The sequence below is a fragment of the Pipistrellus kuhlii genome, unplaced genomic scaffold (assembly GCF_014108245.1).
Source record: "Pipistrellus kuhlii isolate mPipKuh1 unplaced genomic scaffold, mPipKuh1.p scaffold_m20_p_8, whole genome shotgun sequence".
Lineage (NCBI taxonomy): Eukaryota > Metazoa > Chordata > Mammalia > Chiroptera > Vespertilionidae > Pipistrellus > Pipistrellus kuhlii.
In genome coordinates, this window is record NW_023425584.1 from 4629098 (window position 1) to 4641729 (window position 12632).

Sequence of the window (12632 nt, forward strand, 5' to 3'; positions counted from 1 at the left end):
TAGGAGAAGTGTTTGGGGGACCAGAGGCAGCTTCGGGGGGCTGGGGAGGGAGAAAGGGGAGTGCTGGTGGCTGATGACCCCAGATCTGTGAAGGGCCTTGTCGTGTGCTAGAACAGGACTTTGTCCTGAGGAATGGGGTACCAATCACATTGAAGGAATCTTCTTGGCAGTGATGTGGAGGTGACCCACAGTCCAACCATTCTCCAGAGGAGACTTTCTGAAGCCTGGCTCAGCTGACGTCTTCCAAGAGGAGGCAACTTGGCTGTTCTGGGGCTGGGAGCCACAGCCAGGTTGCCTGCCAGGCCCCTGTGCCGTCAGGACATAGCTGGGCGCCTGACCTGCGGGCTGTTGCTGATACCCTGGGAAATGGCACTACCATTACTGCCCTTGGCCACAGCACATAACTTAACAGTGTCCCCTGTCAGGAATGGTTCTCTTTGTGAGGAAGCTTTTTATTGACGTTCAACCTTCATTTTCCCTTTCTCAATATTATCCCATTATGCCAATACTCCACTGTGCCATGCTAAGTAATTCCCTTTCCTCCTTGGCATTTACATCTTCCAAGTATTTATAGACTTATCAAGTGCCCCATTGAGTTGTCACTTAGGCAGGCTATACATATTTAGCTTCTTTAATCTGGCCCCATAAGCCGGCCCTTCCATTCTCCTAAATCACTTGAGTTACTCTCCTCCAGGTCCTGTCAGTTCGCTTCCAGCATTTGTATTGCAGGGGCTCGGGGAGAAGATGGGGCTGGGAGGGAGGCCTCGCTCTCTCTGTGGGATGGGAGGACAGTATCGCTTAGGGTGGGACTTCTCCCTTAAAGTGCAGACTCCCTAGAAGCAGGGCGGGCCTGCGGAGCGAGGAATCCTGCAACCATTTCAAATTAATACTCCATTCTTAGCTTATTATGTACTAGCTGCATACATACAATGCATTCACTGAGTTCCTACTATGCGTCAGGCATAGGACTGAACAAAATGTGGTCCCTGTGGTCTTACAGTGCATGGTAGCCTCGGGATTTATTCCTCTTTCATTGCCCACCCATCCAGCTGTTTCATTCTCATCTCAATGGTCTCAGAGAAATGATCACCAAGTGCACGAGAACTCTGACTGACACTTTAGTTCTCCGCGTGGACCTCCTCTGTCCCATCCACAAGAGATGCTGCAGAAGTACGGCCCTAACGCAACTCCTGCTTAGGGTTTTCGTTCTGGTGAGACTCTTTGGCACTAAGAGACTTCTCTTCAGAAGCTGCACTTTCCTTCGCTGTCCCTCCTGGCTGTTAATTTCCTGTTCTTTGCTCATATGACCTCAACCAAGTGTGCACATGATGTTGTTCTCTGTGGCAACAGAGTTCCAGGTTATGGAGTGGGCTGAGTGGAGAGCTTGAAGGCAGTGAGTCTTGGCTCAAGTTTTGGGGAGTCTGGGCTTCAGACTACAGGAGGGAGTAAGTCAGCTGCCTGATCAAGGGCACCAGTTCAAGTAAGGTATAGAGTTGGCCAGGCTGAGGTGCTGGTATCCTCAAAGAGGTGAAGTAACTATTCCAAGGACACAGGTTGGAAGCACCTAACTGGTATTCCAAGCCGGGTATGTGGGCTGCAAAACCTATCTGCTCTGATGTTATGAAGTGGAAAGTCCTTGCCTGGCAAGCTTCAAACCCAAGAACCGGGAGGTCACGGTTCCATTCCCAGTCAGGGCACATGCCTGGGTAGCAGGCTCGATTCCCCAGCAGGGGGTGTGCAGGAGGCAGGTGATCAATGCTTCTCTCTCATCGTTGATGTTTTTTTCTCTCTCTCCCTCTCCTTTCTTCTCTTTAAAATAAAATAATTTAAAAAAAAACATTAAAAAAGTTAAAAAAATAAAGTAAAAAGTCCTTAACAAACATGGAGAACTTGCAATTAAACAACTCTGAAAGGAGGATAGAATTCCCTCAGTTTGAAAACTCTGCGTCTATGTTTTCCTAAGCATGACAAGGGAGACAGAAGGAACATGATAGATCTCTTTTGGTTGCAAATCATACAAAGCAGGATGAACTCACAGAAGGTCAAGGATTAGGGAACGTGTCCCCTGTTCTTCACTCAGGGATCAGACGGCCATCCAATGAAGTCCTCCCTTACAGAATATAAGTATAAGCTCACACCTGCCCCAAAGACTATATTAGTGTTGGTTACACTTTCCCAGAGTTATCAAGAAGTTAGAACATAAATTGTTAAACATTTCCCCAGAGCTGGTGTCAGTATTTAATCTATGGATTAGCAATTTTTCTTGCAGAGGCTTTAAAAAAGATAACATTTAGTGAACCTTTTTTTTTTTTTTTTTTAAAAGATAATCTCTATTTTAAAAATATATTTTATTGATTTTTTACAGAGAGGAAGGGAGAGGGATAGAGAGTCAGAAACATCGATGAGAGAGAATCATCAATCAGCTGCCTCCTACACACGCCCCACTGGGGATGTACAATACCTGCAACCAAGATACATACCCTTGACCGGAATCGAATCTGGGACCCTTCAGTCTGCAGGCCGACGCACTATCCAGTGAGCCAAACTGGTTTCGGCGAACTCTTTTTTCTTTTTATCCTTAATTTACAGTGATAGCCAATTATGCCAGCCACTATTAATGAAAAGGCTAAAAACCAGCTAGCTTGCCACTCGCCATTCTGGTGAGAGTGGTGGAAAGCATGCCTAATCACTCCTGGGCCAACCCTACGTCCAACTCCGCTTTTCCCCTATGAAATGTCCATCTGCTTTACATGAGGGGGAAGGAAAGGTATGGCCACTGTTCACTTTTTACAACTCCTTTGATATTCTGAGAGCATTTGCCACGGACTAATAGCAAAACTGACTGTGCTAAACTGCAGATAAAAGAATGATGACAGATTGCAGCCCCTTTTATTCATAAAGAAAAACGCTTGGAGCCCCTGGGAATGCCACCGCCAGCCACCGGCACCCAGTGACTTTATGCCAAGTCACAAACTACTTCCTATTTTTTAGATTAAACACGAAGGTTAATGGACATGTGATCTATTTACTTCAAATTCCACTTTTATCAAGAGTGAGCTCTTTTATTCGCTCCTCAGAAAACATTATAATTTCCCTCTTCTATAAATATACAAATATAATTGTAAAATGACATCATTCTGTTTTCATTTAATTACTCCTGAAATGCTTTCTAGTTAATATTCATTACGCAAAAGCTAATTTAAAAGAGAAAGAGATGCGACTTATTCAAAAAGATGTACTGTCATTCACAGCAATAGTTATCTAATATACAGAAGTTAATAAAGCAGATTAATCTACAAGTCCCTTTAAGCCATTCTTGAGTTTGGAACAACTGCCTCTTTGACCTTTCACCTTCACGCTGTGCACCAGTAGCAGGTGCCAGCTGTACAGAAATTATGGCTGCGCATTTGAAGGCAAAATCTTTTCTTACTTTGCTTCTGACCAGCAGCTGACCCTGTAGGAGTGATTGTTTCTGGTGCCGGCCTAAAGGCTACATAAACCAGTAGCAGATAAACAAAAGGCTACATATACCAGCTGCCTTGCCTAAGGGTACCATCCCAGGCTGACACCTCCTCTCCCTCCCCGGCGTTCCAAATCGCTCCTTGTGTGTTTCCATACATGCATTTCACCCTGGTTATTTTGTGCCAGGGCTGGGCGTAGGAGAAAACCCCTAAACAACAACAAAAACCCATCCCTTCCCTCGAACTTGACTTCTGAGTATTCCATGTCAAACTGTGCCATTATGATGCTAATCTAGGTCTGATTTAGCAACTTTAATAAGAGGCTAAACCCTCTTGTAATTAGATAATAAAATTTTATTATGTATTTTAATATTAAAAGTCTTAAAATCAAACTCTTCAAATTATACACTGGTATAGAGCTAAGGTACTTAAATATCATAGCCCCAGAAAACGGGTACCCGAAAAAGCACATTGTGGCTCATTTTTCATTCTCAGAAAAGTAAACATGGAATTCCTATGTGGTGGCAGCGAAGGCTCCAACACTCTTAATTATGTGCAGGGAAGAATGAATCTGTTTAAGGATGAAGCACACTGTACCATTCCCAGCAACAGCATGAGATGGCTCTGACAGTTATTTCTTGGATACAAATTACACAAGTATAAAAACAATCCCCATAATGATTAAATGCAGTTATGTACATAGGAGAATACCAGTGCAAATGGTAACATATTTAAATGGTTTTCCTTCATTAAAAAAATTATATATGATATTAAACCATCAATCACTGCTGAGGCACAGGAGTTTAAATGTATTGTCACTGGCTGAAATGAATGGCTTGGAGACTGAATTCTGGCTCACTCAATATGGTGTCTTTGCTGTTGCTTAGTCACCCAACTCTCTGCTGGTTTGGGCTACATCTGGTGGATTCCATCCCTTTCAATTAATAAGGCGAGTTACGCTATCAATGGATTACATTGTGCTTGGAGGTAGAAAATACATATTCTAGTAAACACACACAAAAACCCCCCTCTCTGTTCTGTTAACCATTTGGAACTATATTTGAAGTATTTCGTTCTTTCTTCACCCATGTTTAGGATGAAATTTTCTTGTGGCATTTCAGCAGGGTGATTATACAGTATATATTAATAGTCTAGTAGTATACTGATCTTCCCTTAGCATTTAGTTTAGTATGTGGCAAGTAGTCTATGACCACACCAGATTTGATACCTAAAGTCACCGCATGCAGATTGGACTTCTAATATTGAAAGTTTTGGTTAGTTTTGCAGACAGCCATGAACTATCACCAGGTGACAGGCTCTGCTAGGTGTGGGGACAAGTATTAAGATAGTGATGATCTTTGGGGAAAATATAGTATCCTGTAAATATAGGGTGTTACGGTTATAACAATAATTTGGTGATTTATTAATTAAGAATGGCTTTCTATTTCAACTGGATTTTGTGTTTTAAAATATCATGTTTTGGTTACAGGTGAAATAGTCATTCAACAAATAATTCTGTAATAAAAATAAAAACAAAGTGGAAAAGATATGGTTTGTAACAAAGGATTTGGACTAAAATCCTCTTTCTACAGATGAATAGACAAATTATTTATAATATCATGGATAAGATGCCATTTAAATGAAAGTTTTTAATGTCATAAACTTTAGTTTTCTAAACTGATCGGTAGTGGGGCTGGTCACAGATTAATCATTCCGAAGACTTTTACTCCCTTTTGAACTTCTACTACCTGGCTGTTATCTAGACACTTCTATCCAGCCCTGGTTCTTTTTGATATTCTGAGTAATTAGATTCTATTCTCATTCCCCCCTCCTTTCTTTCTCTCCTTCTCTCTCTCCCAAACTGAAGTTTATTTGTGCCTCAAACAAATTTGGTTATTTTGAAAATAAGATTTCTGAGAGATGTTCACTGAGTTTCATTGCCTGTTTATTGCATCCCTTCTGTATACAAAATAATTGCATCCTTTTAAAACAACTAATCAAAAAAGTGTGCTTCCAAAATTATCAAAACATCAGAGAGAAATAAAAATACCATTGCAGCAGTGCCACATGAAATGGTGTGAGAAGTACAAGGATTCCTGCATTGGGAAGTCTCATACTTTTGAAATTCTCTAGGATTATATAGCACAGAGATGGAAAAATGGTAACTGGGCATACAGTACTGACTGAAGAGTACACTGATTTTTAGGGAGAGTAGAAGAGAGAGGGAAAGACAGAGAGGAACATCAATGGGAGAGAAACACATCTTTTGGTTGCCTCCTGCATGACTCCTGACCAGGGAGTTTCAGACTTTGTAATGTGAAAGGATCTAGGAATAACCTTCGATAGAGCTAATGGTACTCAGAGGTAGAAGCTTTCTTTAGAAAAGAGAAGGTGTCTATAACCAGAAAGAGATGAAAAATGGCATTCTTTACTGATGAATCAGAGATAAAAATCAGGATGCAGCCTTGCAATGTGCTGGGAATGGGGGGTGGATGCAAAAAACACTAGTTCCCCCGAATTCATTTCACAGCTGCCATACTGATTCCATCCTGGAAAAATCAGGTCAGAGTGAACCTCAGGAGCTACCTCAAAGGCATTAAAGGACCGTCACAAAGACCATCATGAGATGGTATACTACGGGACTCTGATCTTCTCAAGGAGACATGCCTTACTAAATGCTACGCCCGCCCTCAGTGTCTGGCTACAGAATCAGCGATGGAGTATGGGTGTAACAGAGAGGAAGTGCTAGCTCTGCCTCGGTGGTGTGAGTCTGGGCTTTCTGTACCAGCTGGCAAAGCAACCGTCCTCTCCCATGCCCACTGCCTCTTTGGGTCACTGCCCATCTGTTTTGTTCTGGCTGCAGCACAAAGTCAAGGTATAGGATGACTGCTCTAAATCACTCTACCTAACGATGGCCCCGGTGGGACTTACAGGAAGCTCAACTTGCCTCATTGCAAGTGCCTAAGATACACATATTATTCAGATTTGTCACCCACCATCACTTTGTGGTTAAGCACGTGAACTCTGGAGTTAAACAGAGCTGGGCTAAAGTTTTAGTTTTCCACTTATTGCCTATGTGACCTTGGGAAAGTTACCTAATCTCTTCGTGCCTCAGTTTCTTTATCTGTAAAATGGAGATCATGTCACAGAGATCTACGCTGACAAAATCAGATTAAATGCATAAGAGTTTAAGCTAGCCGCCTGCACACAGTAAGCACTTACATTTTGCCAGTATTTTTTCCTAGAAATAAATACATAGCCTACATAGAACCTGTTCAAAACAGAATTTGCAAAAAACAACTGTGTCATGACACGTGAGGTCCGATTTTCCACTTTCGCTGTCTAATGACCTATCCCTTGCTTCCTTCAAACCTCTTCAAACCAGGCTATCCTGATTGTCTTCCGAATGACCTGTCAGTGTGTGTTTCTGATATCAATCTACTGCCATATTTTTTATAATAAAGTTGCAAATCAACCAGACTGAGCTAATGGGTCATGTAAAGGGCACACTTTGTATTTAGGGTTCACTAGAATGTCTTTAATAACATTAGAAATCTGGCTAATTATTTTTTAAGAGGCTAAGAGACATGAATATATTTCATGTGCTTAAGTGTTTCCCACTGTGAGAGTCTTGCTAAGATTCTCTAGGCCAAAATCTCAGCGTCAGTTAAACATGCGGCTGCACTTTCCCCTACTTACTATTATGGAATGGGATCTTAAGTATGAAAGATGTCTTGTATAGTATGTCAAAATGTTGAGCAATATCGTTTCAATCTAAACACAGAAATGAAAAAAGAGCAGATGATTTCCCTTTTGCTGTAATTCACTTTGGGATGTATGTCATAAAGAGCACTATACAAAAGCAATTTTCATTGATTGACTGACTGATTGAGGAAAGGGTGAATGTTCTTTCAGTTTATGTCCCTACTGAAGTATGATTCTTATAGCTCCTGACAGCTCTTCACAATTTGTAGTTAAATGCCAGGTTAGTGCAAAAAAAGAGGTGGGGGGGAGGGCGAAAGGGAGAGAATACAATTAGAACATTTTTGGGTTTTTGGCACTTAAGCCAAATAGTTAAAACATATGTGGGTAGATAAATTCAAAACTAAATGTTCTAATTCCCTCATTCAACGTATTTAGAGTTTGGAGAATATAATTGCTAAAAATACTTGTTAATACCAGGTAAGCCAATTGCAGAATCTAATCAGTAACGCTGCTCTCACACAGTCCTTGTTCTCCTGCGGAAGGCACTGCTCTTAGTTTGACGAGAAGGTCTCACTTAGAGAAGCTTTCAGCCTCAGTGTTCTATTCTGATTGCGTGGAAGGGAATTAGCCACGTCTTGGAAGTGCCCCTATAATTCTGTAACTCCCTCCCTCATTTACCAACTGGGACAAGTCTTCCACTCTGAGATAACAAATAAATGCTGACCTCTGGGTTCTGGATGGAAACGCTGAACATGACTAGTGATAAAATAAAAACAATTTCACAGAGAAGTTTGATCTTAACAGATCAGGGCTCATTCACTGTTCCACTGGCCTGTTCTTAAAATTTTAGTTTATCTTTCTAATGACATAAAAACATGGGATTTTTTCTTTTTTAAAAATATATATTTTTATTGATTTCAGAGAAGAAGGGAGAGGGAGAGGGAGAGAGACAGAAACACCAATGATGAGAATCATTGATCAGCTGCCTCCTGCACATCCCCTACTGGGGACCGAACCTGCAACCCAGGCATGCGCCCTTGACCAGAATGGAATCTGGGACCCTTTGGTCCGCAGGCTGACCTATCCACAAACCAGTTAGGGCAAGGGATTTTTTCTTAATATGTATAAACTGGGTTTTTCTCAATTGTTAAGTCAAAACAATGCTGGTTAGACAATAATTCTTACTTGAAATAGAGCCACTTAATTATAATGCATCTTCAAATGGACTACATTTAATGCTTGCAAAGTTAGATTTGTTTGCAACATATGATAGATGGCTTATTGGGAAAATGTTTTTAAAAACATTGAAGATCTAAAGCCACACAGCAGGTCAAAAGACACACATTTAAGGTGCGAGGCACTTAAAATGTCATTCCCAGGCTGCTGCACATAAATGCAAGGCCTATTAAGATGCTAGAAAACCCTTTAAGTGGGCTCCTGCCTCATTTGCTCTGGAAGCTTCAGGAGATAACTTTTGCAATTTGGAATTGACACTCCTCATGCAATTATGCTTCCAGCAATATAGATCCAGGTTGGGGGGAAAAACAACTCAAACTAGTAAATAATTGCAGTACCATTGCATCAGTTTAGCTTAAAGAGCTGACAAACCCTCTCTAAACTCCAAGCACAATTAGTCATTAGGGTCTAGTTTTTCAGCACTGTTAAGCAATTTGTAACCCATTCCTTTTAATAGGGTTAGGCATTACTTAACGGACACAGATGTCTTGAAAACTGAAACCTCCAGTTATGAAGCAGCAACCTTGTTCATTACGTCCTGTGATAGGCAAATCATCTATAAAATCAGCATTTAATGGGCGACCAATGAATAATCAATGGCTCACTTTTCATCTGAGTGTGAAAATGAGAATAATCTAATACACAGTCCCTCTGGTAAGAGGTTGAACTGGCTCCGCTGCTCTTCAGGGCTGATTTATAAGGTCTGGGGAAGATGATGTAAACAGATGATCAATGGGACCCACCCTTGCTCATAATAACCCCCAACTGGCCCACTCCCTCTTTTCCAAGTCCATCCCTTCAGGCTATGAGCTCTGTCCAGCTAATTCTTCCCACTCCTCCTGCCTGCTGCTTTTACTCCGGCCATCCGTTCAGTCCAGCCGACTCAGAAGTAATTTTATACGCAGCAGAGAGCGGGTGGAATTGATTTTTCACTCAGTGCTCAGTTCCCATCTGAATAATTATCAATTTTACTGCCTCATAAAGGGAAGAGTCAAAATTTCAAATCAATTCAAAAGAGCTTTTGAGATGACAGAAACTGTGCATAGAATAGAGGTCAAAGTTGTCAGTGACCTAAGGAGATGATGTCAGATAGTACCATGCCCAATAGTTGACATCAGAGGCACTCAAGATGATATAACCTAGTGCTAATGCAAATCATATTTATGCTGACTACCAGATACCAGGCATTAATATTTAAAATGCTATCTGAAAGCCTACATTCCAAATAAATAGAATGTATTCCACTGCTAATAAAGATATATCACTACTTAGTCATTCACTATAAAGTAAAGGACTACCAAGTATTATTAACACAGAAATTACTTAAACCAACAAATGCATGATAATTCTGAGTAAAGACAAACTTGATTGTCTCCAAGCCATGAGACTTGCTCTGTGCTGTTGGACGGTACTTGTCTAAGGCTATTGATTTTTGCTAAAATTTTCCAAGTTTAAAAGTTTCTGCCAAAGCTTATAGGACAATATTGTGACCATGGCTGAGTGCTGCTGGCAGGAGGGATTTGGTGGTGCACTTGTTGCCTGCCACGGTGAGGTGGGGGCTGGGTCTGACCCCTGGCCAACCCATGGCATTTATTTTCTCCATGGGCTTACAGGCACTATGTCTGTGATTTCCAACTTGCTCCTTGCAAAAACACCTGAGGGCTATGACACACTCCCAATAATGCCAGAGGCTTCTGCAGTTGGGTAGGTAGGGAGTGGGGAGGAGAGGTACACCCAACTTTTGATGGAATGTGTATTTTGAAAAGACGGTCCAGTTGAATCTGCAATCTTATCCCCACCAACTAGTCCCTTGAAAACCAAAGGTATAAACGGCGAGGACTTGGGCTTTTGAGACAAACAGACCTTAATTCACATCCCACTTTCCAGTTAATCTCTCTAGCCTCAATGTATTCATCCGCAAAATGGGGATGATGATATCCACATTTCAGGGTTGTTGTGGGAGTCTAAAAGAGAAGACCCCTCTAAAAGTCTTCTTCTCCTATGTCATTCTGCCATCACTATATTAATCAAATTCTTATAGAATTGGTTAGTTACCTGTCTCTGTCCCATCTGACAAGAGCCTTTTTGAGGAGTGAAATTATGTCATATGAGTCTTTTAAAAAAATCCTCACCCGAGGACATTTTCCCACTGATTTTTAGAGAGAGTGGAAGGGAGGTGGAGGGACAGATAGAGAGAAACATCAAAGTGAGAGAACACATCGACTGGTTATCTCCAACACATGCCCTGACCAGGGCAGGAATTAAGCCTGCAACTGAGGTACATGCCCTTAATCATGTACCTCTGACCCCAAGAGCTGTCAGTCCAAGGGCTGACCCTTTATCCACTGAGCCAAACTATCAGCCAGGGCTTATGAGTCTTAATCGCTCTTGTACCTTGTACACAGAAATTCCTCAATAAATGTGAGTTATCTTCTACTATTTACTGAATCACAAACATGTAATAAGTCATACCAAATAGTTATAGGCCTACATCCCTTTACTTCGTTACACACAATCTTAATTACACCTCTCCCCATCAGGAAAGTAACTGATTAACTGAGACCTTACCACAAATAAAGTTCACATAATTTCATTTAAATATTGGCAAAAATTAATAGCCAGGAAGAAAATCTCTTCTATGGCTGTTGTCGCATCCTATTTCAAGAGTGACATTTTCTATTGATTGCAGGAAACTTCTTTGCTGGTTAATGACCATATTAAAGCATTTACATTTGCAAACCAGACTATAATGGAGATAATTTGGCAAAATAAAACAACTAGGAGCATTATAAAGATATCATTTGCCAAATCTAGTGAAACTGGAAAATATCATAGTGATGGTATTTCCATATAAAAATGTCATTTAAAAAATATTTCCAGCAAATATATTTCTTTTTATGCATGTTGTTACTGTGATTTGCAGAAGTGAGTTTTTAAAAACAATATCAAACTTGGACCTACCACATATTAGCCCATCAGAAAACACACTTGACAATAAATTGTGGCTTTATTACTTATTATTAAACTAGAGGCCCAGTGCACAGATTTGTGCACCGGAGGGGTCCTTCGGCCTGGCCTGTGGGGATCGGGCCGAAACCAGCTCTCTGACATCTCCCAAGGAGTCCCGGATTGTGAAAGGGTGCAGGCCAGGCGAGGGACCCCACCGGTGCACGATCAGGGCTGGGGAGGGACTGCAGGAGGGCTTCAGGGCATGTCTGCTCCCGTCTTGCCCAGTCCTGATTGGCCAGATGCCAGCAGCAAGCTAATCTACCAGTTGAAGTGTCTGCTCCCTGGTGGTCAGTGCATGTCATAGTGACTGGCCAAAAGATCGGACACTTAGCATAATTAGGCTTTTATTATATAGGATGCTCCTAGTAATGTGACCTTGGATTAACTTGGATTTCTCATCCTAAGATGAGAAAAATACCAACCATGACGCATGAATGGCAAGTTTCCAAGTACTGACTGGGAGCCCCGGTGATGGTAGTCCCAAAGTATTCACAGGGCAAAGCTATGATGACATTATTCGAGGCTCCAGGAAGAAATCAGAGGTTGACCATTTCTAGCTCCGGCCTTTCCCCTCCCAGGCCTCTGGAAGAACTAGCCTCTTCTGAATGCTGGCCTCACTGAGGTGAGGCTGGGTAGTCCTAAAGCTGGTGCAATACCCTACCTTCAGGGAAAATACCTAGGGAGTACAGTAACTGGTAAGGAATCTCGGCATGACTAGGTGTTCTCAGAGATGTTCAGGGACCAGGCTGGCTTTTGGGAAACTGATTCTTAAGCCAGGTGACCAACCACCAGTACCTGCTGCAGGACATCCGGGTTCTGCTGCACAAAAAGTAACAGCCTCTGGCCGGCCTGGGTGGCCTCTCTGCAGCGGAGGGGCTTCTTGCCCTCCTTCGCTATGTGCTTGAAGAGGTAGGAGACGATGTAGTCTAAGCTGGTACAGCAGCTGGAGGAGACAACGGTATCTGTACGAATAACAACGAGAATTAATTCGCATCACTCAAGCATTTGTTTCACTGATTCATTACAAGGACTAAAAATATCACCTTCTAGTTCCAAAGCATTTTTATCAAACTGTAAATTCCCGAGGGCAGGTATTTGGCCTTGCTCATTCTTTAAACCCACTGTCCACTGTGGGATGTGGCAGGATATGTGAGGAAGTGCATGGGTCCTGGCTAGACCTGGACAGAATTTCCCACTGGTGATCTTCAAGAGCCTCTGTTC

The 12632-nt window shown here is 41.9% G+C and overlaps 1 protein-coding gene across 2 annotated transcripts in view; it reads right to left on the reverse strand.

The window, feature by feature from the left end:
* The window catches only part of RANBP17 (RAN binding protein 17), a 216537-nt gene that overhangs the window by 11302 nt on the left and 192603 nt on the right, over positions 1–12632 (reverse strand). For both annotated transcript variants that reach the window (XM_036424289.2, XM_036424288.2), the window contains one exon: positions 12207–12373. In XM_036424289.2, the coding sequence (XP_036280182.1) occupies positions 12207–12373 (167 nt within the window). The remainder of the gene's footprint in view (positions 1–12206; positions 12374–12632) is intronic.